Source organism: Somniosus microcephalus, chromosome 3 (genome assembly GCF_052327205.1).
Source record: "Somniosus microcephalus isolate GS21.2 chromosome 3, FLI_Smic_1.0, whole genome shotgun sequence".
NCBI lineage: Eukaryota > Metazoa > Chordata > Chondrichthyes > Squaliformes > Somniosidae > Somniosus > Somniosus microcephalus.
The window spans coordinates 343,063,505-343,090,194 of record NC_140989.1 but is presented as its reverse complement, the minus strand read 5'-3'; the positions used below and the strand labels follow the sequence as shown (position 1 = coordinate 343,090,194).

Here is a 26,690-nt window from a genome sequence, read left to right as displayed (position 1 = left end):
ATTGGGGGGGTCGGTAATTGCGGGGAGATTGGGGGGGTCGGTGATTGCGGCGAGATTGGGGGGGGTCGGTGATTGGGGGGGATTGGGGTGGTTGGTAATTGCGGGGAGATTGGGAGGGTCGGTGATTGTGGGGAGATTGTGGTGGTCAGTGATATTGCGGGGAGATTGGGGTGGTCGGTGATTGTGGGGAGATTGGGGGGGTCGGTGATTGCGGGCAGATTGGGATGGTCGGTGATTGCGGGGAGATTGGGGGGGGGTCGGTGATTGCCGGGGGATTGGGGGGTTGGTGATTGCGGGGAGATTGGGGGGTCGGTGATTGTGGGGAGATTGTGGGGGTCGGTGACTGCGGGGAGATTGGGGGGTCGGTGACTGCAGGGAGATTGGGGGATCGGTGACTGCGGGGAGATTGGGGGGGTCGGTGATTGGGGGGAGATTGGGGGGTCGGTGATTGTGGGGAGATTTGGGGGTCGGTGATTGCAGGGAGATTTGGGGGGGTCGGTGATTGCGGGGAGATTGGGGGGTCAGTGATTGCGGGGAGATTGGGGGATTCGGTGATTGCAGGGAGATTGGGATGGTCGGTGATTGTGGGGAGATTGGGGGGTTCGGTGATTGCGGGGAGATTGGGGGGGTTGGTGAATGCGGGGAGATTGGGATGGTCGGTGATTGCGGGGAGATTGGGGGATTCGGTGATTGCGGGGAGATTGGGATGGTCGGTGATTGTGGGGAGATTGGGGGGTTCGGTGATTGCGGGGAGATTGGGGGGGTTCGGTGATTGCGGGGAGATTGGGGGGACGGTGATTGTGGGGAGATTGGGGGGTCGGTGATTGCGGGGAGATTGGGGTGGTCGGTGACTGCGGGGAGATTGGGGGGTCGGTGACTGTGGGGAGATTGGGGGGGTTCGGTGATTGCGGGGAGATTGGGGGGTCGGTGATTGTGGGGAGGTTGGGGGGTCGGTGATTGCGGGGAGATTGGGGAGTCGGTGATTGCGGGGAGATTGGGGGGTCGGTGATTGCGGGGAGATTGGGGGGTCGGTGATTGCGGGGAGATTGGGGGGTCGGTGATTGCGGGGAGATTGGGGGGTCGGTGATTGCAGGGAGATTGAGGGGTCGGTGATTGCGGGGAGATTAAGGGGTCGGTGATAGCGGGGTGATTGGGGGGGTCGGTGATTGCAGGGAGATTGGGGGGGTCGGTGATTGCGGGGGGATTGGGGGATTCGGTGATTGCGGGGAGATTGGGGGGTCGGTGATTGCGGGGTGATTGGGGGGGTCTGTGATTGCGGGGAGATTGGGGGGGTCGGTGATTGCAGGGAGATTGGGGGGTCGGTGATTGCAGGGAGATTGGGGGGTCGGTCATTGCGGGGAGATTGGGGGGGTCGGTGATTGCGGAGAGATTGGGGGGGTCTGTGATTGCGGAGAGATTGGGGGGTCGGTGATTGCGGGGAGATTGAGGGGTCGGTGATAGCGGGGTGATTGGGGGGGTCGGTGATTGCGGAGAGATTGGGGGGTCGGTGATTGCGGGGAGATTGGGGGGGTCGGTGATTGCGGGGAGATTGGGGGGGTCGGTGATTGCGGGGAGTTTGGGGGGTCGGTGATTGCGGGGAGATTGGGGGGTCGGTGATTGCAGGGAGATTGAGGGGTCGGTGATTACGGAGAGATTGGGGGGTCGGTGACTGCGGGGAGATTGGGGGGTCGGTGATTGTGGGGAGATTGGGTGGTCGGTGATTGCGGGGAGATTGGGGGGGTCGGTGATTGCGGAGAGATTGGGGGGGTCGGTGATTGCGGGGAGATTGGGGGGTCGGTGATTGCGGGGAGATTGGGGGTCGGTGATTGCGGGGGCATTGGGGGATTCGGTGATTGCAGGGAGATTGAGGGGTCGGTGATTACGGAGAGATTGGGGGGGTCGGTGATTGCGGGGAGATTGGGGGGTCGGTGATTGCGGGGAGATTGGGGGGTCGGTGATTGTGGGGAGATTGGGTGGTCGGTGATTGCGGAGAGATTGGGGGGGTCGGTGATTGCCAGGAGATTGGGGGGTCGGTGATTGCGGGGAGATTGGGGGGTCGGTGATTGCGGGGAGATTGGGGGGTCGGTGATTGCAGGGAGATTGAGGGGTCGGTGATTACGGAGAGATTGGGGGGGTCGGTGATTGCGGGGAGATTGGGGGGTCGGTGATTGCGGAGAGATTGGGGGGTCGGTGATTGCCAGGAGATTGGGGGGTCGGTGATTGCGGGGAGATTGGGGGGGTCGGTGATTGTGGGGAGATTGGGTGGTCGGTGATTGCGGAGAGATTGGGGGGGTCGGTGATTGCAGGAGATTGGGGGGTCGGTGATTGCAGGGAGATTGGGGGGTCGGTGATTGTGGGGAGATTGGGGGGTCGGTGATTGCGGGGAGATTGGGGGGTCGGTGATTGCAGGGAGATTGAGGGGTCGGTGATTACGGAGAGATTGGGGGGGTCGGTGATTGCGGGGAGATTGGGGGGTCGGTGATTGCGGGGAGATTGGGGGGTCGGTGATTGTGGGGAGATTGGGGGGTCGGTGATTGCGGGGAGATTGGGGGGTCGGTGATTGCGGGGAGATTGGGGGGTCGGTGATTGCGGGGAGATTGGGGGGTCGGTGATTGCGGGGAGATTGGGGGTCGGTGATTGCGGGGAGATTGGGGGGGTCGGTGATTGCGGAGAGATTGAGGGGTCGGTGATTGCGGGGAGATTGGGGGGTCGGTGATTGCGGGGAGATTGGGGGGGTCGGTGATTGCGGGGAGATTGGGGGGTCGGTGATTGTGGGGAGATTGGGGGGTCGGTGATTGTGGGGAGATTGGGGGGTCGGTGATTGCGGGGAGATTGGGGGGTCGGTGATTGCGGGGAGATTGGGGGGTCGGTGATTGCGGGGAGATTGGGGGGGTCGGTGATTGCGGGGAGATTGGGGGGTCGGTGATTGTGGGGAGATTGGGGAGTCGGTGATGGTGGGGAGATTGGGGGGTCGGTGATTGTGGGTAGATTGGGGGGTCGGTGATTGCGGGGAGATTGGGGGGGTCGGTGATTGCCAGGAGATTGGGGGGGTCGGTGATTGTGGGGAGATTGGGGGGTCGGTGATTGCGGGGAGATTGGGGGGTCGGTGATTGCGGGGTGACTGGGGGGGTCGGTGATTGTGGGGAGATTGGGGAGTCGGTGATTGCGGGGAGATTGAGGGGTCGGTGATTGCGGGGAGATTGGGGGGGTCGGTGATTGCAGGGAGATTGGGGGGGTCGGTGATTGCGGGGAGATTGAGGGGTCGGTGATAGCGGGGAGATTGGGGGGGTTCGGTGATTGCGGGGAGATTGAGGGGTCGGTGATTGCGGGGAGATTGGGGGGGTCGGTGATTGCAGGGAGATTGAGGGGTCGGTGATAGCGGGGAGATTGGGGGGGTTCGGTGATTGCGGGGAGATTGGGGGGTCGGTGATTGTGGGGTGATTGGGGGGTCGGTGATTGCGGGGAGATTGGGGGGTCGGTGATTGCCAGGAGATTGGGGGTCGGTGATAGCGGGGTGATTGGGGGGGTCGGTGATTGCGGGGAGATTGGGGGGTCGGTGATTGTGGGGAGATTGGGGGGTCGGTGATTGTGGGGAGATTGGGGGGTCGGTGATTGTGGGGAGATTGAGGGGTCGGTGATTGTGGGGAGATTGAGGGGTCGGTGATAGCGGGCTGATTGGGGGGGTCGGTGATTGCGGGGAGATTGGGGGGGTCGGTGATTGTAGGGAGATTGGGGGGTCGGTGATTGTGGGGAGATTGGGGGGTCGGTGATTGCGGGGAGATTGGGGGGTCGCTGATTGCCGGGAGATTGGGGGGTCGGTGATTGCGGGGAGATTGGGGGGGTCGGTGATTGCAGGGAGATTGGGGGGTCGGTGATTGCGGGGAGATTGGGGGGGTCGGTGATTGCGGGGGATTGGAGGATTCGGTGATTGCGGGGAGATTGGGGGGTCAGTGATTGCGGGGTGATTGGGGGGGTCTGTGATTGCGGGGAGATTGGGGGGGGTCGGTGATTGCGGGGAGATTGGGGGGTCGGTGATTGCGGGGAGATTGGGGGGTCGGTGATTGGGGGGAGATTGGGGGGGTCGGTGATTGCAGGGAGATTGAGGGGTCGGTGATTACGGGGAGATTGAGGGGTCGGTGATTACGGAGAGATTGGGGGGTCGGTGATTGCGGGGAGATTGGGGGGTCGGTGATTGCGGGGAGATTGGGGGGGTCGGTGATTGCGGGGAGATTGGGGGGTCGGTGATTGCGGGGAGATTGGGGGGTCGGTGATTGCGGGGAGATTGCGGGGGTCGGTGCTTGCGGGGAGATTGGGGGGGTCGGTGATAGCGGGGTGATCAGGGGGGGTCGGTGATTGCGGGGAGATTGGGGGGTCGGTGATTGCGGGGAGATTGGGGGGGTCGGTGATTGCGGGGAGATTGGGGGGTCGGTGATTGCGGGGAGATTGGGGGGTCGGTGATTGCGGGGAGATTGGGGGGTCGGTGATTGCGGGGAGATTGGGGGGTCGGTGATTGCGGGGAGATTGGGGGGGTCGGTGATTGCGGGGAGATTGGGGGGGTCGGAGATTGGGGGGTCGGAGATTGCGGGGAGATTGGGGGGTCGGTGATTGCGGGGAGATTGGGGGGTCGGTGATTGCGGGGAGATTGGGGGGTCGGTGATTGCGGGGAGATTGGGGGGTCGGTGATAGCGGGGTGATTGGGGGGGTCGGTGATTGCGGGGAGATTGGGGGGGTCGGTGATTGTAGGGAGATTGGGGGGTCGGTGATTGCGGGGAGATTGGGGGGTCGGTGATTGCGGGGAGATTGGGGGGTCGGTGATTGCGGGGAGATTGGGGGGTCGGTGATTGCGGGGAGATTGGGGGGTCGGTGATTGCGGGGTGATTGGGTGGGTCGGTGATAGCGGGGTGATTGGGGGGGGTCGGTGATTGCGGGGAGATTGGGGGGTCGGTGATTGCGGGGAGATTGGGGGGGTCGGTGATTGCGGGGAGATTGGGGGGTCGGTGATTGCGGGGAGATTGGGGGGTCGGTGATTGCGGGGTGATTGGGGGGGTCGGTGATTGTGGGGAGATTGGGGGGGGTCGGTGATTGCAGGGAGATTGGGGGGTCGGTGATTGCGGGGAAATTGGGGGGGTCGGTGATTGCAGAGAGATTGGGGGGTCGGTGATTGCGGGGAGATTGGGGGGGTCGGTGATTGTAGGGAGATTGGGGGGTCGGTGATAGCGGGGAGATTGGGGGGTCGGTGATTGCGGGGAAATTGGGGTGGTCGGTGATTGCAGAGAGATTGAGGGGTCGGTGATTACGGAGAGATTGGGGGGTCGGTGATTGTAGGGAGATTGGGGGGTCGGTGATTACGGAGAGATTGGGGGGTCGGTGATTGCGGGGAGATTGGGGGGTCGGTGATTGCGGGGAGATTGGGGGGTCGGTGATTGCGGGGAGATTGGGGGGGTCGGTGATTGCGGGGAGATTGGGGGGGTCGGTGATTGCGGGGAGATTGGGGGGTCGGTGATTGCGGGGAGATTGGGGGGTCGGTGATTGTGGGGAGATTGGGGAGTCGGTGATTGTGGGGAGATTGGGGGGTCGGTGATTGCGGGGAGATTGGGGGGTCGGTGATTGCAGGGAGATTGAGGGGTCGGTGATTGCGGGGAGATTGAGGGGTCGGTGATAGCGGGGTGATTGGGGGGGTCGGTGATTGCGGGGAGATTGGGGGGTCGGTGATTGCGGGGAGATTGGGATGGTCGGTGATTGCGGGGAGATTGGGGGGTCGGTGATTGTGGGGAGATTGGGGAGTCGGTGATTGTGGGGAGATTGGGGGGTCGGTGATTGCGGGGAGATTGGGGGGTCGGTGATTGCAGGGAGATTGAGGGGTCGGTGATTGCGGGGAGATTGAGGGGTCGGTGATAGCGGGGTGATTGGGGGGTCGGTGATTGCGGGGAGATTAGGGGGTCGGTGATTGCGGGGAGATTGAGGGGTCGGTGATAGCGGGGTGATTGGGGGGGTCGGTGATTGCGGGGAGATTGGGGGGGTCGGTGATTGTGGGGAGATTGGGGGGTCGGTGATTGCGGGGAGATTGGGGGGTCGGTGATTGCGGGGAGATTGGGGGGTTGGTGATTGTGGGGAGATTGGGGGGTCGGTGATTGCGGGGAGATTGGGGGGTCGGTGATTGAGGGGAGATTGGGGGGTCGGTGATTGCGGGGAGATTGGGGGGTCGGTGATTGTGGGGAGATTGGGGGGTCGGTGATTGCGGGGAGATTGGGGGGTCGGTGATTGTGGGGAGATTGGGGGGTCGGTGATTGCCGGGAGATTGGGGGGTCGGTGATTGCGGGGAGATTGGGGAGTCGGTGATTGCGGGGGCATTGGGGGATTCGGTGATTGCGGGGAGATTGGGGGGTCGGTGATTGCGGGAAGATTGGGGGGTCGGTGATTGCAGGGAGATTGGGGGGTCGGTGATTGCGGGGAGATTGGGGGGTCGGTGATTGCAGGGAGATTTGGGGGTCGGTGATTGCGGGGAGATTGGGGGGGTCGGTGATTGCGGGGAGATTTGGAGGGTCGGTGATTATGGAGAGATTGGGGTGGTCGGTGATTGCGGGGAGATTGGGGGGGTCGGAGATTGCAGGGAGATTGAGGGGTCGGTGATTGCGGGGAGATTGGGTGGTTGGTGATTACGGAGAGATTGGGGGGGTCGGTGATTGCAGGGAGATTGAGGGGTCGGTGATTGCGGGGAGATTGGGTGGTTGGTGATTACGGAGAGATTGGGGGGGTCGGTGATTGTGGGGAGATTGGGGGGGTCGGTGATTGCGGGGAGATTGGGGGGTCGGTGATTGTGGGGGGATTCGGGGGTTGGTGATTGCGGGGAGATTGAGGGGTCGGTGATTACGGAGAGATTGGGGTGGTCGGTGATTGCGGGGAGATTGGGGGGGTTGGTGATTGCGGTGAGATTGGGGGGTCGGTGATTGCGGGGAGATTGAGGGGTCGGTGATTGCGGGGTGATTGAGGGGTCGGTGATTGTGGGGAGATTGCGATGGTTGGTGATTGCGGGGAGATTGGGGGGGTCGGTGATTGCGGGGAGATTGGGGGGTCGGTGATTGCGGGGAGATTGGGTGGTTGGTGATTGCGGGGAGATTGGGGGGTCGGTGATTGCGGGGAGATTGGGGGGTCGGTGATTGTGGGGAGATTGGGTGGTTGGTGATTGTGGGGAGATTGGGTGGTTGGTGATTGCGGGGAGATTGGGGATCGGTGATTGTGGGGAGATTGCGATGGTCGGTGATAGCGGGGTGATTGGGTGGTTGGTGATTGCGGGGAAATTGGGGGGTCGGTGATTGCGGGGAGATTTGTGGGTCGGTGATTGTGGGGAGATTGCGATGGTCGGTGATAGCGGGGTGATCAGGGGGGGTTGGTGATTGCGGGGAGATTTGTGGGTCGGTGATTGCGGGGAGATTGGGGGGGGTCGGTGATTGCGGGGAGATTTGTGGGTCGGTGATTGTGGGGAGATTGCGATGGTCGGTGATAGCGGGGTGATCAGGGGGGGTTGGTGATTGCGGGGAGATTTGTGGGTCGGTGATTGCGGGGAGATTGGGGGGGGTCGGTGATTGCGGGGAGATTTGTGGGTCGGTGATGGGGGGGAGATTGCGATGGTCGGTGATTGCGGGGTGATCAGGGGGGGTCTGTGATTGCGGGGAGATTGGGGGGGTCGGTGATGGGGGGGTTCGGGGGAAGATCTTGGAGGTGTCGGGGCAGGGTTTACAGGGTAAGCTTGTTGGGCCTGGAGGAATCACTTCTGGCCCACAAGTAGTAAAAAATAGGATCCTGGTTAAGATGGAGGTACGCAGCCTCTTAAAAGGTTTTAACAACCCACCCGCCTCCTGAGAGCGGATTGGTTGACCGCCTGCCCCTTGTCCCGCCTCTGTTAATGCCAGACGTGTGCGCTTTCGAGACAGGTTGGGTTTGGATTTGAAATTTTTTACATTTAAACTTCTGACATGACCCAAATCCACCTGTTTTTGGGTGTTAAACTTAACCCCCATATTTCAGGTACATTACATAAGGATTTGTACCATCATGAGTAATGTGGCAACAAGAAAACATTTTAGGAAATCAAACACTATTTCACGTTAATGTGATCAGATGCACATCACAGGAGAACAATGGAATTAATTTTATTTTAATTCTACTTCCATTAAAAAGGAAATCTCACGGCTGTACTCCCTTAACCTCCCCCTCCATATAAACTCTCCTACCCATATTCACAGCCATCCCCTCGACCTTGCTATCTCACACTATTCTCTATTCCCATCATCTCAATCACAGACAAGGCCATCTCTGATCACTTCTTTGTATCCATCACCACCCACATCCCCCTTCCAACCCCACTTCTTTCTGCATATTCCTCTGGGAAATAGCTCTACCACATGTCACTTACAATGACACTTTCAAAATCCTGGAGGGCCTTTGGCTACAATACTTCTGCAGCTACCTATCTGCTCAATAACACTGTCATCTCCACCTTTGATGCCCTTGTCTTCAGTAAAACTCTTAGAGGGAAAGATTGGTGGCCACCACGAGAGTTGCCGTGCCACTGGCAACTCGGGTTAATGGCTGCTGAAAATGGACGAAGCACTACCCAAGAAAAATTCAGACTGGGGGCTAAAGATTTTTAACATCCACTTCTTGCTTTCCCACCCTCCTGTCATTCTTTTGCCTTCCTCATTTCACACACCCAAGAAATGCAGCCTGCCCAGCTGGTGGTTGGCCCAGAAGAGGGAGAGGAGAGTGAAGAAGATGAAGAAGAAACACCATCACTTGATTTGACACTCCCAGCCGCCAGCTCCTAAAGGTCGACCAGGAAGGCCATTTGCAGTCTCCCCCACTGAAAGTCAGCAGCCTTCCACCAGCCATGCTGCAGTCACTGGGGTAATACTGCGTGACATCAGTAGGATAGGCAAAGGCACACACAAGTCATTCATTAAGGGGGGAATTTTCTGGGGGGGGGTCAGCGGACATGATCAGTGGCGAGTCGGGTGGGAAAGTGTTTTTTCGACCGGGTCGGGACCTCGCTGTCAACCCGCCGCCACGCACCTTTACCAAATGTCAGGTCTGTCTACGCTGAGCAGACCCGACATGCAGTGGCGGGGGAGGCAGTTCAAGTCATTATGACCTTGATAACAGAGCATTAAGAATTATTTTCAGCTCATCTTTAGAATTTACCAGCTCGCCAACGGGGTCCACGCTGCTCGGGGATCATGTCTGTTAAGCTGGGTGGGAGTTGAATGGACATGGAATCATCTCATTACTTGACAGCTGCAAATGTGCTATAAAAGCTCCCATCTCACAGCTGTTTACTTTCCAAGCTCAGAAGCTGTTGCTTACTGCATTTGGAAGACAGATTGAGCTTTATAGAGGCTGCAGGTGTTTGGAGCAAACTCTCTATCCAGTGTTATCTCATTGGAACAACCTCTCTCACCATTGACAGATCACTTCTGTCATCTCAAGTTCACCTGCCATTTATTCCATCAGCATGGGTACAGTTTATACTCTCTCACCTTAGTCATCAGAATCTGGCCACGATCAGCCACAACACCAGCATAACCAGGCACACCAGGAGCACCAACAACCATACCAACCTTCTCCGCAATCACCTGATGCTGCACAGGACAGAGAGCATCAGCAGCCAACTACATTGCTGCCCGGATGCCAGGGATGGCCTCACCATGGTCACATTTACTTCACTTGACGCTGCACACCCTGGCTGCCACATGATGCGCCAGGTTGGCACCACCCCTCACCAACACCATAAAGCATCCCTCCAATGCCCAAGCCATTCCTTTCACACTCATCACCATTGCGGGGGATACGGTTATGTCTCACCATTCACTGCAACTCACTAAGCCACTTCCAAAGGTCCACACAAATCTGTCCAAGAACGCAAAGTGTTGAAAATAAAGATTTCAATGTTTGACAGCACAATAACCGAAACTTCACATGAACATTGGCTAAAACACCCAAGTGCCTACCCTTGTGTGTTGTTAGTTGGTATGATTAGACTCGGATGAGGGTGAGTGTGAGGGGTGGCTAGTGAGATGGGGATGTGATAATGTAGATAGAGAGGGATGGGTGGAGGTGCAAGGTAAGTTGGTGTGAGTAAGGATATGCAGGAGTAGGGTAGGCAAGGCAGAGTGATGGGGATGTGATGTGTGGCACAGCAGGATGAGGTTGAGTGTGGCTTTGCAGTAACATTTTGTGATCTACTGAGATCATTGAAAGGTTTGTGCCACTGCAGTCTGGTTCCCCTGATGACATCCCTGCTTGTGTCCTCCTGTGCAATGTGCAATCAGGCTGCGTTGGTCTCCTGGGGAGGTCTCTTCCGCCCATGGGAAGGGAAGAGCACCTCCCTGTGTGCTGTGACTCCCTCCATAAACATATGAAGGGAGTCATGGGAGAGCCTTGGTGCAGCCATGCACCTCTGTCCAGTGCTTGTCGGTGTTTGCAGCACCTCAATGCTGTAGAACACTGACAGCACAAATGTCAAAAGTAAATTTGCGCATGGTCCCTTTAAGGAAACTGGCTGATGATGAGTCATCAAATGACATCATCAGACCCGCTTCCTGTAATTGGTGGGGAAATGCACTGGGCGGGCTTAACAAGCCCAACCTCAGGAATGTAATTCGAAAGAGTAGGCTGGAGCCAGCAGCGGGGCCATCGACATCACCCGCCACCGACCTATGTGGTAGGGAAAAAGAGATGTGACGGCACCTCTGTGAGCCTACTTGCACGCTGGGTTTACCTGGCGTGCTTAGGACCCAGCGCTGAACTCATCGCAAAGGTCCAAATTTGCCGTAGTGGCGTTAAGTTGATGTGCACGTCACCACTCCCTTATTTATCTTTGCAGGCCGATACTTCTGAACGGTCTGGGAAAATGGAGGACAGCGCGGGACACGCCACCCTCTTTGCGTCATTTTTTGCCGGTAACGGATGACATAAAGTCCCTGAATTTTTAGCCCTCACTCTCTCCCACCCTGGCCATCGCCCTTGGCATGGCCCCCATCTTCGCTCCCTTAAGTCCAAGGGACACTGATTTGAACGATTATGGCGCACAACTGGCTTAGCCATTCATTGCCAGATCTGGTTGGATCACATCGGGTCACATTTACTGTTTGAAAGTTGGAGAATTTAAATTCAGTTTAAATACAATTGGAAATAAAAAGCTGGCCTAATTTAAAGCTGTCGGATTGTCGTAAAAACCCAACTGGTTCACTAATGTTCTTTAGGGATTGGAACCTACCGTCCTTACCTGGTCCGGCCCATATGTGATGGCAGTCCTACCCCAATGCGGCTGACTCTGAACTGTCCTCTGAAGTGGCCTAGCAAGCCATTCAGTTGTATCAAACTACGACAAAGAATGGCACATGGACTCCGTTTGTTTCAAGAAAAAGGTCCACCACGTTTGCAGGCAACTCGGAATGGGTAATGCCAGCCTTGCCAACGACGCCCACATCCCGAGAATGAATTTATTATCCATCCCACCCTGTCCATCAGCAACAGTTGCTTAAATTAAGATTCATCTAATATTGATGGATCAGTATTATAACATAAAACTGCAAATAATACTGCTTCTCACTGACGGAAAGTGCGACATGTTTAAAGTTTATGTGTAATTAATTCATTCTCCCCCCCCAAAAAACACAATGTGAAGCTCAGTAAAACTGTTAAAATCAATTCTATAGTGAAATAGAAAATACAAAAGCAAAAGACCTACCTCTACCATTTTTGCCAGTTCTGTCCAATCATTCTTGTTGTAAGTGCACATGAGGCTGGCAATAATAATCTAATTAAAAAAATCTATATTAAATATCTGTTACAGCAAAGGTTAAAAAACATCAGAGAAAAGATTACTTTATACCAACAGATTTATTCTGTAGCTTTGTAAACCTCCTTATCAGGGTGTTTTTCATTACTAACTGAATATTTCAGTATGGGCACAGGCTGTATGGCATTAAATATTCATTTAATGCTGAAGTATACCCTGTCATGAATCTCATCATTCATGAAGAAATAACTCATGATGTAACACTGGGCGGCCAGCTGGTGGCGCCGTCCAAGGAGTATAAATACTCGGGCGTGGGCCCAGCTTGCTCAGGATGTTTCTGTAACCAGGAACTAGTGATGTAACTAGAATCTCATGGTAGTGAAACAGTTGATTAAAGCCTTGTTTTATACTCACACCAAGTGCTCAGTAGTCTTTTTACATCAATACCCCACAAACAGTAATGACTAATATTATTGAAGCCACATTACAAACAAAAAATTATGCATTATACTGACATACAGTTCAGAAATGGATGTATTGTTGCCCAGAGCATGTGTATGTACTGTATTATATTATATTATTATATATAAACATATCTCTTACAAGAAATCCCTTTCATAATGCAAAATAAAGCTGGGGATCATATACAATTGTATTATCACTACTTACTGCAAGCAAATAGTACTATTGTAGCAGTTCGTGTTCACCTAGGTAGGTATCGGACGAATGACTACTAAATAATCGAGTTCGACTTCAGGGGAACAATCTAGAAGTTGTTTATTTACAAGAACAGACGAAATACAGCAGGTAAGGCGGCTGGATGCAGGAGCGCTGTGAAGTAGGTCTTTCCCCAGCGGGGACGCCACAAGGACTGACTCCGCAGTCCTGTGGAGAGCATGATGACGTCATCATGCTCGGTCGCGTTTTCCCGCGCTTAGGTGGTCATGTGACCGCGTCGTGACGTCAGCGCTCTCCACAGCCAGTGACGTGACCTGCCTCAACGCGTCTACCTGGCACTGAGGCTGGCCGTTGTGGCCGAAGTCGCAGGCACGATAGGCATCCGGCACTGTGGCTGGCCGTTGCGACTGTCGAGGGAGCGGACGGCCGAACTAGGCCGGCGGCCAATGCGTTTAGGTGCGTCACGTGATACGTGACGTGACGTCAGAGCGCTAGGGCACGTCTTAAAGGGGCAACGGCCCAAACAGGTAAGTAATATGCATACAGTTAGGTTAAAGTGAATTATGTACATTATATATGTAAGGGACACCCGGTGGAACCGCCACACTATTACAAATGTCGAGTCAGAAACACTTACTGCTTTATACATATACTAGCTGAAGTGCCTGGCGGTGCCGAAGCTTTTTCGAGGGCATGTTGTTGTTGGAAGAGAGAGAGAGAGAGCGACTGGGGGGGGGGGGGGGAGAGAGAGAGAGAGAGCGCGACTGGGGGGGAAGAGAGGGCGGGTGGGGGGAAGAGAGGGCGGGTGGGGGGAAGAGAGGGCGGGGGGAGGGGAAGCGGGGGAAGGGTGGGGGGGAGGGCAGGGGGGGGAGGGAAGGGAGGGGGGAGAGGGAAGGGAGGGGGGAAGGGAGGGCGGGGGGGAGGGGGGAAGGGCGGGCGGGCGGGGGGGAAGGGCGGGCGGGGGGGTGAAGGGCGGGCGGGGGGGAGGGGAAGGGCGGGGGGAAGGGAGGGGGGGAAGGGAGGGGGGAAGGGAGGGGGGGGCGGGGGGGGAAGGGAGGGGGCGGGGGGGAAGGGGGGTCGGCGGAGGGGGAAGGGGGGGCGGGAAGGGGGGGCGGGGGCGGGGGGGGCGGAAGGGGGGGCAGGGTGGGGGGGCCCCGGCCGAGAGCCCCGCCCCCCCCCCGGCCGAGCCCGATTGCGGCTCTGAGAGACGGCCGGCGGCCGAGCCCCGCACTCCCCCGGCCAAGCCCGATTGCGGCTCTGAGAGACGGCCGGTGGCATAGCCCCGCCCCCCCCCCCCGCCGAGCGCGGAACAGAGATGCCGCGTCTCACGTGCTCCTGCTGCGCGCGCACCCTGACCCTCGTGGCTGACGCCGTTGCCCTGGGTAACGTGACACGGCGGGGGGGGGGGCGGGTGAGGAGCTTAGCAGAAGCGCAATCACCTAGTTCGGGCCTGGCTGGGCAAGAAAGGCGCAGGCTTTGAGGCCTAAGAAAAAAACGGGGAAAGGTAGGAAAAAGAATGTTCAGGTTAGGTTTACAAATGAGTGATTTATTTAAAAACAATTTAATAAATTTAATTTTATTTTGGTGGAAATGTATATTTGAAAAGAAAGACGCAGAAAGCAGGAAAAAGAATGGAAGCAAGATGGCGGCGACTCACCTCGGTTCAGAACGATAAGGACCGCCCACACACGCACCGATTGGCCCGGCCGCACGCGGCAGCAAGCCGCCGTACGATTGGTCGACCTCGAGGTCACTCTGTCGCTAATGAGCGGATAATGAGATGCTAATGAGCGGAATGTTGAAGGTTTTTGGGATACCGCGGGTGCGATTTTAGCCCGGCCGAAACGTAAATATGCTTAAAACCGTCTCGGAAGCGTAAGCTTTCTTTGGAGGTAACGCGCGCGTAGGTACGCCCTGTAACTTTCGAGCGCATAGCCCGCCAGACGCACACGCGATGACAGACAGAATGACAGAATGACAGACAGAAGTACCGATTTATATATATAGATATATCTAGCAGTATGCAGAGGTGTGATATTCTCTTCAATAGTGTACCCCTGACAGTCAAACATGTTTGAGAAATTGATAATACCATTATCAATAACGGTTGAAGACCATAATTACTTTTCAGATTCTTCTCATGGGGAATGTAGTATATAGCCAGTTAAAACTAGTACGTAACTTTGACACTAAGACAATTGCTATCTCCAAAATCTCAGTTAACTTGCTATGAACAGTGTGTAATCTTAGCTTGTTTCTATTATTTACTATGGAGCAAGAATAAAAGTTCTCTTGATTCATTATTATACAATTATGATTTATAGAAAGGTTAATTTCCTTCAGTATTTTATCTGATAATGATGTGTGCCTAGGTGTTTCTTCAGCTGGTCTCTATAGCTCTGTGAAGAGGAGGGTACGCAAAGAGGTTGGGGGGGGGTACACTTGTCTAACTTGCCCAGTCAAAGTCCTTGTGGAGTGGCTCTGCTCTAGTTGATAATCCATGGAGGTGGGTCACCCAGTAACAAATCCTGAGATTTAGAAGGTTTAGGCTCTCTTCTTGCTTTGGGAGCTGGAACTGTGTTAAGCAGAGATGGGGATTGCACTCTGCCCATAGAAACCTAGAAATGGACCTACTGAGACCTTGGCATCGTTGAGCCAAGATGTGAACAAATAGCATTTGGAAGTAGTAAAGAAGCTCAGGGAAAGATGTATCTTTATTGTGCTTGTGCTCCTCAGAGATAGGCAGCCTAGGACAAACGCTTCTTTTGTGTAGAGGAGAGCTTGTGTGTTACCATTACTACAAGGTACTTAAAGCCAATTTTCAACCGCATGAAGGAGGATGTTTCCCTTATGCATTCTGGGAGCCACTGAATGAGTCATATGCCTTCTGTCTTAGAAGAAGATTAGTTGGGGTGGAAATTCAGTAATACAGGGGAGGTAATTCACGGCCTCCCGCCTGTGGAAAAGGGGCGGTAGTGCCCCGAAAATGGTGGGGAATGACGCGCTGCCCTGTTCCCGCCGACGGTGTGGCCGTGCATATCTTCCCCAGGGCGTACCTCTGGGCAGCCGCAGCACCCACCTGAGTCAGGTGATAGGACCTTTTCATATGCAAATTAGGGCCATTTGATGTACATGGGACCCCAATTTTTTTTAATCAGTTCCTGGGATGTGGGCGTCACTGGCAAGGCCAGAATTTGTTTCCCATCCCTAATTGCACTCGCGAAGGTGGTGGTGAGCCACCTTCTTGAGCCACTGCAGTCCATGTGGTGAAGGTACTCCCACAGTGCTGTTAGGGAGGGAGTTCCAGGATTTTGACACAGTGACCGTGAAGGAATGGTGATATATTTCCAAGTCAGGATGGTGTGTGACTTGGAGGGGAACTTGGAGGTGGTGGTGTTCTCATGTGCCTGCTGCCCTTGTCCTTCTATGTGGCAGAGGTCGCTGGTTTGGGAGGTGCTGCCGAAGAAGCCTTGGCGAGTTGCTGAAGTGCATCTTGTAGATGGTACACACTGCAGCCACGGTGCACCGGTGGTGGAGGGAGTGAATGTTTAAGGTGGTGGATAGGGTGCCAATCAAGCGAGCTGCTTTGTCCTGGATGGTGTCGAGCTTCTTGAGTGTTGTTGGAGCTGCACTCATCCAGGCAAGTGGCGAGTATTCCGTCACACTCCTGACTTGTGCCTTGTAGATGGTGGAAAGTCTTTGGGGAGTCAGGAGGTGAGACGCTCGCTGCAAAATACCCAGCCTCTGACCTGCTCTTTTGCCACAGTATTTATGTGGCTGGTTCAGTTATGTTTCTGGTTAATGGTGACTCCCAGGGTGTCGATGGTGGGGGATTCGGCGATGGTAATGCCGTTGAATGTAGGGGGGCGGTGGTTAGACTCTCGCTTGTTGGAGATAATCATTGCCTGGCACTTGTGTGGCACGAATATTACTTAGCATTTATCAGACCAAGCCTGAACGTCATCCAGGTCTTGCTGCATTCAGGCATGGACTTCTTCATTATCTGAGGAGTCACGAATGGAACTGAACACTGTGCAGTCATCAGCGAACATCCCAATTTCTGAGCTTATGTTGGAGGGAAGGTCATTGATGAAGCAGCTGAAGATGGTTGGGCCCAGGAAACTATCCTGAGGAACTCCTGCAGCGATGTCCTGGGGCTGTGATGATTGACCTTCAACCACCACAGCCATAAGAACATAAGAACATAAGAAGTAGGAGCAGGAGTAGGCCATACGGCCCCTCGGGCCTGCTCCACCATTCAATAGGATCATGGCTGATCCTAACCTAGACTCACGTCCACTTCCCTGCCCTCTCCCCGTAACCCCTAATTCCCTTATCTGCTAGGAAACTGTCTATCTCCATTTTAAATCTATTTAATGTTGCAGCTTCCACAGCTCTCTGGGGTAGCAAATTCCATAGATTTACCACCCTCTGAGTAAAGAAGTTTCTCCTCATCTCAGTTTTGAAAGGGCAGCCCCTTATTCTAAGATTATGCCCCCTAGTTCTAGTCTCACCCATCAGTGGAAACATCCTCACCGCATCCACCCGATCAATCCCCCTCACAATCTTATATGTTTTGATAAGATCGCCTCTCATTCTTCTGAACTCCAATGAGTAGAGGCCCAACCTACTCAACCTTTCCTCATACGTCAACCCCCTCATCTCCGGAATCAACCGAGTGAACCTTCTCTGAATTGCCTCGAGAGCAAGTATATCTTTTCTTAAATATGGAAACCAAAACTGCACGCAGTATTCCAGGTGTGGCCTCACCAATACCCTGTATAACTGCAGCAAGACTTCCCTGTTTTTATACTCCATCCCCCTTGCAATAAAAGCCAAGATTCCATTGGCCTTTCTGATCAACTGCTGCACCTGCATACTAATTTTTTGTGTTTCATGCGCCAGGACCCCCAGATCCCTTTGTGCTGTAGCACTTTGCAGTTTCTCTCCATTTAGATAATAACTTGCTCTTTGATTTTTCTGCCAAAGTGCATAACCTCACACTTTCCAATATTATATTCCATCTGCCAAATCTCTGCCCACTCACTTAGCCTGTCTATGTCCTTTTGCAGGTTTTTTATGTCCTCCTCACTCACTGCTTTCCCTCCCATCTTTGTATCGTCGGCAAACTTGGATATGTTGCACTCGGTCCCTTCCTCCAAATCATTAATATAGATTGGAAAGAGTTGGGGTCCCAGCACTGACCCCTGCGGAACACCACTAGTTACTGATTGCCAGCCCGAGAATGAACCATTTATCCCAACTCTTTGTTTTCTGTTAGATAGCCAATCTTCCACCCATGCCAGTATATTACCATCTTCCTTTGTGCTAGGTATGAGTTCAGCCAGTGGAGAGTTTTCCCCCTGATTCCCATTGACTTCAATTTTACTCGGGCTCCTTGATGCCACACTCGGTCAAATGCTGTCTTGATGTCCAGGGCAGTCACTCTCACCTCACCTTTGGAATTCAGCGCTTTTGTCCATGTTTGGACCAAGGCTGTAATGAGGTCTGGAGCCGAATGGTCCTGGCGGAACCCAAACTGGGCATCAGTGAGCAGGTTATTGGTGAGTAAGTGCCGCTTGATTGCACTCTCGATGACACCTTCCATCATTTTGCTGATGATTGAGAGTAGACTGATGAGGTGGTAATTGGCCAGATTGGATTTGTCCTGCTTTTTGTGGACAGGACATACCTGGACAGTTTTCCACATTGTCAGGTAGATGCCAGTGTTGTAGATGTACTGGAATAGCTTGGCTAGAGGTGCGGCTAGTTCTGGAGTGTAATGATATCAGCAAATAGTGATGATATTTGTCTGTGTTTGATTACTTATGCCTTACAGCATATTTGTCTGTGTTTTTGATTACTTTTGCCTGACCAGCAGAGGTCATGTGAGAGACAAGCAGTCCAGAGGAGTTTTACTTTCAGTTTCATTCTAGATGCATCACAGCATAGTGTGTTCTGTAAAAAGCTGTAGAAAGTCTTGAACAAGACTTTAGATTAAACAACATTCTCTTTCAGAAATGAGTCTTTATTGAACCCAAAAAGAAATCAAAACATGATGTCAGAAGTGGCTGAAAGAGAAAAAATCTGAAGTTAGCAACTTGATGGGACAGTGAACGCAGTTGTGGCAAGTAAGCGAAATCAGCTCTCCACATATTAGCAAGCCAGAAGAGAACATCGTTGCTTACCATTAGAGAATAGCTAACGAAGTGAAAAAATGGAAGGTTTACTCCCACCGGCGACGCTTCAATTGACAGGTAATGTGGCTGAAAATTGGAGAAGATTCAAACAACGTGTAGGGTTGTATTTATCAGCAATCGGAGCTGACGATAAAAGTAATAAACAGAAATCGTCACTGTTCTTACGTGTCGTGGGTGATGCAGCGCTGGAGGTATATAATAATTTCATATTTGCTGTTGATGGAGACAAAATGAAGCTAGATAAAATAATGGAACAGTTTGAGGCCTACTGCATACCTAAACGCAACGTGACCTTTGAGAGGCACAAATTTTTCACATGTGTACAGAAAATCGGCGAGACTATTGATCAGTATGTGACTGAACTGAGAAACCGAAGCAAATTGTATGAATTTGGGGGACTGACAGACTCACTGATAAAAGATAGACTGGTGTGTGGTATTCCAGATAATGGTCTAAGGGAAAGACTGCTAAGAGAGCAAGATCTAGACCTGGGAAAAGCCATAGCACTGTGTAGGGTTACAGAGACTGTGAAGTTGCAGGCAAAGGAGCTGTTCAGTGACAGAAGCTGCAACATGGATGCAGTGAGAAAGAACGGATACAAACCGTTTAACAAAGAGAGCGCCAATGTGAAAAAAGAGACGTGGCCAGCAAACGAAAATGAAAGGGACAATCAGAAGTCATGTAGTCGATGCGGTACACAGCATCCACCAAGAAAGTGTCCAGCATATGGTAAAACATGCAATAGATGCAACAAAAACAACCATTATGCCTGTTGCTGTAAAAACAAGCGCAACAAAGCAAGGTCCATACAGTAGATGAAAGCGAGATAGAGGAATTCAATGTAGATGTTGTGTCTGAAAACAAAAAAGAAGAAAGAGACTGGATATTGACACTAAAAGTGAATGACATACACATTCCATTTAAATTGGATACTGGAGCACAAGTTAATGTGATATCAGAGACCGATTTTAAGAGAATTAGACCCAGACCAAAGTTACATGGAATACAAGTGAAAGTGACCGGATACTCAGGTACTGATATACCAGTGAAAGGAAAATGCATTGTCAAAGTAACACACAAGGACAGAGAGCACACGCTAGCATTAATCGTGGTGCCAAAGGATGTGCAAGCCATACTAGGGTTAAAAGCCTGTGAGAGACTGAACCTGGTAAAGAGAGTCCTCGTTGTGGAAAGCGAAGGAGAGACAGTCTATGATGAACTCATGAAAGAGTACAAAGACCTATTTAAGGGTCTAGGCTGCATTCCAGGAGAACACACGATCAGAGTAGATAAAAGTATGACACTGGTCATACATCCATGCAGAAAAGTTCCGTTTGCTCTTCAAAAGCAACTGAAGGCAAAGTTGGACAGGATGGAAAGCCTGAACGTGATTCAGAAGATAGATGAGCCAACTGAGTGGGTGAGTTCCCTCGTCGTAGTGGACAAAAAGAATGGAAAGCTCAGAATTTGCCTGGATCCAAGAGATCTAAACAGAGCAATAAAGAGAGAGCACTTCAAGCTTCCTACACGTGAGGAAATCATGGCACAGTTTGCAAATGCAAAATATTTCAGCAAGTTAGATGCGTCCTCAGGATTTTGGCAGATGAAGCTGGACGAAGCAAGTTCAAGACTGTGCACGTTCAACACTCCATTTGGCAGATACAGATTCCTAAGGTTACCATTTGGCATTGCCTCAGCTCCTGAAGTGTATCACAAGACTATCCATATGATCTATGAGCACCTGGAGGGAGTTGATACATCAATGGATGACATCATAGTATGGGGAACCATGAGAACTGAGCATGACGAGAGACTGAAAAAAGTGCTGGAAGCAACAAGGAAAACAAACCTGAAGCTGAATAGAGAGAAATGCCAGCTCGGGGTGACAGAACTGACATTCGTGGGAGATATCCTTAGCAGTGAGGGCATCAAACCAGATCCCAGAAAGGTGTCCGCCATTGAGAATATGCCAAGGCCACAATGCAAAAAGGACGTGCAGAGGTTTAATGGAATGATCAACTACATGGGTAAATTCATATCCAACCTCTCAGAAAAAATAGCGCCACTAAGAAGACTAACTGAAAAGAACATAGAATGGGAATGGAATCATGAGCATGAGAAGTCATGGAGCGATCTAAAGAAACTGCTCACAGAGGAACCAGTTCTGAGGTTTTATGACCCAGCGAGACCCATCAAGATATCATCAGATGCATCACAGAGTGGGCTCGGTGCCGTTCTTCTGCAACAATATGACTACTGGCAACCTATTGCATATGCATCGTGCTCAATGACAGACGCAGAGACGCGATATGCTCAAATAGAAAAGGAGCTGCTCAGCATCACATACGCCTGTGAAAGATTTCACCAGTTTGTGGCAGGACAAGCAATCAGTGTAGAGACTGACCATAAGCCCTTGATTGCATTGTTCCAAAAGCCACTAAATAGCTGTCCGCTTAGAATACAAAGAATGATGATCAGGCTGCAACGCTATACACTGAATGTTGCGTACACACCGGGTAAGCTGATGTATACAGCAGACACGTTGTCCAGAGCTGTTGACCCAAGTGAGCCCGCAAACACCACAATGGATGAAAAAGTGAACGCCTACGTGGACATGATCACAAGTGCACTGCCCATAGCAGATGCAAAAATGGAGCTCATAAAGACTGAGACAAACAAAGATGAAACAATGAGACGACTGAGAAAAAGCATCTTGGATGGATGGCCCAACATGAAGCAAGACTGCTCACCTGATATAGCAGAGTACTGGAACTGCAGGGCGGAACTATCAGTGGTCGAAGACATCATCTACAAAGGAAGTAAAATAGTTATCCCAAAGAGTCTGAGAAGAGAGATGCTAAAAAAAATCCATGGAGGACATCTGGGAATCGAAAAGTGTAAGAAAAGAGCACGAAAGGCGATGTACTGGCCACGAATCAACCAAGATGTGACAAATGAGGTGTCAAACTGCACAATATGCCTGAAATATTGAGCAAGCAATCCGGTAGAACCACTAAAGCCACACCCAGCACCAGACAGACCTTACCAGAAGGTAGGCGCTGACCTATTCGTATGTCAAGGGAAGGACTATCTTGTCGTCACAGACTATTACTCCCTGTATCCAGAGGTTTGTAGACTGTACACCACCACTGCAGAAGCTGTGATAAGAAGTATGAAAGCCATATTCTCCAGACATGGCGTGGCAAGCGAGGTCTTCACAGACAACGGACCCCAGTTTAACAATGCAAATTTCCGACACTTTGCCAAAGAGTGGGACTTTGTCCACACAACGTCAAGTCCTCACTATCCACAGTCCAATGGACTAGTGGAAAAATCGGTCCAGACAGTGAAAAGACTGATGTACAAGGCAACAGACAGTGGAACTGACTTCTACCAAAGCATGCTTGTATACCGCACAACGCCGCTCGAGTGTGGTATGTCACCAGCCCAACTCCTGATGGGACGTCGGCTAAGGTCAAACCTACCCATCCCGGAGAACCTCCTGAAAACAAAAGAGGGGGAGAAAGTGAGGAAGTTCAAAGAGCAACAGAAAGAAAAGCAAAAGTACTACTATGACAGAGGAACACAAAACCTACCTGAACTCCACACTGGTGACCAAGTAAGGTTGAAAGACAAAACAAACACATGGACTCAGAAGGGAACTGTCCTGAGTGAAGTTCAACCAAGGTCATACACCATTCAGACAGATGAGGGTGCTGTTCTGAGAAGAAATCGTCGAGATCTTCTCATGGGACCAGCCACAGCAGGTCAAGAGACTGATACTGGTGAACAACCTGATCACACAGCTGAGAACCAATCATCTGAGGCAACAACTCAGATTCAAGGACAATCAATCAGAAAATCCTCAAGACACGTGAAGCCTCCTGAGAGACTCATTGAGCAAATTTAAGGACTATTGTTAAAGAAGGAAGTAATGTTATCTTATTCTTTCTTCAAGTTCTAGTGTATTGACATATTTCATGTGAACACACAAAGCAAGGGTAAAAAACCTTGATCATGATAATGATAATGTAAGTTCATTAAATGTTGTTAGTTAAAAGTAAAATACTTTTGTTTTAAGAAAGGGAGATGTAATGATATCAGCAAATAGTGATGATATTTGTCTGTGTTTGATTACTTATGCCTTACAGCATATTTGTCTGTGTTTTTGATTACTTGTGCCTGACCAGCAGAGGTCATGTGAGAGACAAGCAGTCCAGAGGAGTTTTACTTTCAGTTTCATTCTAGATGCATCACAGCATAGTGTGTTCTGTAAAAAGCTGTAGAAAGTCTTGAACAAGACTTTAGATTAAACAACATTCTCTTTCAGAAATGAGTCTTTATTGAACCCAAAAAGAAATCAAAACATGGAGCACAAGACTTCAGCACGATAGCCGGGATGTTGTTGGGACCCGCTGTCTTTGCTGTATCCAGTGTGCTCAGACGTTTCTTGATATCACGTGGAGTGAATCGAATTGGCTGAAGACTGGCTTCTGTAATGGTGGGGACCTCAGGAGGAGGCCAATATGGATCATCCACTCGGCACTTCTGGCTGAAGATGGTTGCAAACGCTTCAGCTTTGTCTTTTGCACTCGCGTGCTGGGCTCCGCCATCATTGAGGATGGAAATATTCATGGAGCCTCCCATTAGTTGTTTAATTGTCCACCACCATTCACGACTGGATGTGGCAGGACTGCAGAGCTTTGATCTGATCCGTTGATTGTGGGATTGCTTAGCCCTGTCTATAGCATGCTGCTTCCGCTGTTTAGCATGCATGTGGTCCTGTGTTGCAGCTTCCCCAGGTTGGCACCTCATTTTTAGGTACGCCTGGTGCTGTTCCTGGCATGCTCTTCTACACTCCTCATTGAACCAGGGTTGATCCCCTGGCTTGATGATAATGGTAGAGTGAGGGATATGCCGGGCCATGAGATTACAGATTATGGTGGAATACAATTCTGCTGCTGCTGATGGCCCACAGTGCCTCATGGATGCCCAGTTTTGAGCTGCTAGATCTGTTCTGAATCTATCCCATTTAGCAGTGGTAGTCCCACACAACACGATGGAGGGTGTCCTCTGTGTGAAGACGAGATTTCATCTCCACACGAACTGTGGGGTGGTCACTGCTACCAATACTGTCATGGACAGATGCATCTGCGACAGGTAGATTGGTGAGGACAAGGAAAAGAAGGTTATTCCCTCATGTTGGTTCTCATCTGGCAGCTATGTCCTTCAGGACTCGGCCAGCTCGGTCAGTAGTGGTGCTACCGAGCCACTCTTGATGATGGACATTGAAGTCTCCCACCCAGGGTACATTCTGTGCCCTTGCTACCCTCAGTGCTTATTCCAAGTCATGTTCAACATGGAGGAGTACTGATTCATCAGCCATTGTAGAGCTGTACTGGGCCAAGCGTGCACTGTGCACACTCCACACAGTATCAGCTGACAGTTCACCTTAGGAAACGCCCAGCAAGTAAGTTTTAATTTGTTTTTGTGCAGCTGGGAAGAGCATGAGTGACCTTCTCTGGACCAACCTACTTTGGTCCAGAGATCAGCCAGGTCACCTGATATGGAAGGGGCCCGGAGCAGGCAGACTGCCCCAATGTGCTTGCTTATTGCCTGTGGCCCACAGGTCTTATACCAATGAGGCCTCATCCTCAGGATGGACCGAGCCTCCTGTCAGAATTATCGGTGGCCAGCAGGCATGCTCTGTCCATCATATCCCAGTGTTTGCACCTAGATCTACCTAAACTATATTTCCCCTTCCTGTGGGCTCCTGTTGTGCTATGTCCCTATCCTGCTGTAAGTATCCTATCCCATAAAGATCACGAAGGAGAATTATAGCCTCTAACCACTGCCAAATATACACAACTAATCTCGAGCCCTATTGTTACTATCAGTAGCACTCATACCCAGAGGTTAGAGCTCTGACCCTCTCTCTCCCCATTCATAATACAACTGCCTATCAAGGTAAAACATCAAACTAGCTTATGTATACTTTGTCTAAATGTGGAAAACTATCTGCATATCTTTCTCTATGTATTTGTGAACTGCACCCCTGACTCATGCAAATGTGTAAAAGAAAGAAAGACTTGCATTTCTATAGCGCCTTTCACAACCTCAGGACGTCCCAAAGCACTTTAAAGCCAAATAAGTACTTTTGAAGTGTAGTCACTGTTAGAATGTAGGAAATACTTGTGCCAATTTGCGCACAGCAAGCTCCCACAAACAGCAATGTGATAATGACCAGATAATGGGCCAGTAATTCCGGTCCCAACGCGTGAGTACGGACGGTGTACTCATGCGTGGGCCCGTTGGAAGTGCCGGATTTCAGCATGCACAGCGCATGCGTGGGAAACCGGCATTTCCTCTCCATCGAACGAAGGGGTTAAGAGGTCCAACGCGTGCGCGCAGGACTCTGCGCGCACGCGTTGAACTTCCTTCGTTTTGACAGGTTTGCGCGTGTGCAAGGGCCTGAACTTTTTAGAAATGGAAAAAGGAGGCATAAGGAGTGGATTCTTGAAGGTAAGTGGTCTATTATTTTAAATTATTACATTTTTTCCACAGCTTCATTGTTTTTAAGGACTTTACAGTAAGGTAAGTTTATTTTTAGACCCGATTTCGTAAAAAAATATTTTTTTCAAAAATTTTATTAATTGTTTTAAATAGTTTTAAAAGTTATTTATAGTTTATTTAATTATTGGGATGTTTTTTAAAATTTTAATTAAAGTTAAACTAGTCTTTTGGGCGCCCGTACTTTTCATGAGTTTGACAGTCTTTACCATCAAACTCATAAATGAGTTTCCCCTCCCCTGATTGGCTGCAGAGTGCTCACCTGATCCCAGCCGGCACATCGCACTAACTACGCCGCTGGATCAGGTAAGCACATCGCGCCGACATCTGAACCGGGCCAGTGACAGGAAATGCAAGCAGGCCCGGGCTTCAGATGTCAGCGCGCAGGGCGAGTGCAGATCGGGGGCTTCCACGCGCGGCAAGCACCCGATCCTAATTTCTGGCCCATTCTGTTTTAGTGATGTTGGTTGAAGGATAAATATTGTCCAGGGCACCGGGGATAACTCCCCTGCTCTTCGAATAGTGTCACGGGATTTTTTTACGTCCACCTGAGAGGGAAGACAAGGCTTCGGTTTAATGACCCCTCTAAAAAGAGGCACTTCCGACAATTCAGCATTCCCTCAGTAGTGCACTGAAGTGTCAGCCTGGACTATGGGCTCAAATCCCTGGAGAACAACTTGAACCCACAGCCTTCTGACTCAGAGGTGAGAGTGCTAGCATGAGCCCTGGCTGACACCTAATTCACTGCCATTATTTTGCCTTCAGTCCCTGATTCCAAAAAGACACTGGATAGCATTGTTATTGCAAATGCACCCTTTGGATGTATGCTGTATGCATTACAATAGCACTGTGCAGTGATTGTTTTGTTTAGAGTATTAAACTCAATCGGGTTTGACTTACCAGATAGATGATTCTGTTTTGGTGATGCGACTCACTTTACTTGCTCACTTGGTCAATTTCCCTACGCACTGCAAATTAATTATTTCCATTGCCTTTAAATCAATGTTGCAATTCTTCTGCTCTGTTCTGTGGGCGTGGGTAATTTTTATCTTCCATATTGCACTATAACTCACCCTCCAAATAGCTAACCTCACTGTTTTCTAAAGTGATTACTGCCCTTGAGGCTAACCTGGTAAATCTGCCAAGTGAGTGCTCAGCATTATTGCAACTGCAGTAAAGAATACAGGTCACTTTTGACCTTTTTTTAAATTGCAAATCAAAATCTTAAATTAGAACTGGATACAAGAGCTTGATTACCTTCCTTAGGGTCCACAAGAAGCAAAAACGGCACCGGCTCAGGTTCAAATTGTTCTCATTTAGAATAATACAGCACAGAAGGAGGCCATTTGGCCCATTGTGCCTGTGCCGGATCTTTGAAAGAGCGATCCAACTAGTCCCACTCCCCTGCTTTCCCCCATAGTCTTGCAAATTTCTCCTTTCCTTAG

At 51.4% G+C, this 26,690-nt stretch overlaps 1 protein-coding gene across 1 annotated transcript in view; it reads right to left on the bottom strand.

The window, feature by feature from the left end:
* The window catches only part of LOC147122292 (dihydropyrimidine dehydrogenase [NADP(+)]-like), a 1,139,740-nt gene that overhangs the window by 243,292 nt on the left and 869,758 nt on the right, over window positions 1-26,690 (bottom strand). The window contains exon 15 of the mRNA XM_085983269.1: window positions 11,747-11,815. Within this exon, the coding sequence (XP_085839395.1) occupies window positions 11,747-11,815 (69 nt within the window). The remainder of the gene's footprint in view (window positions 1-11,746; window positions 11,816-26,690) is intronic.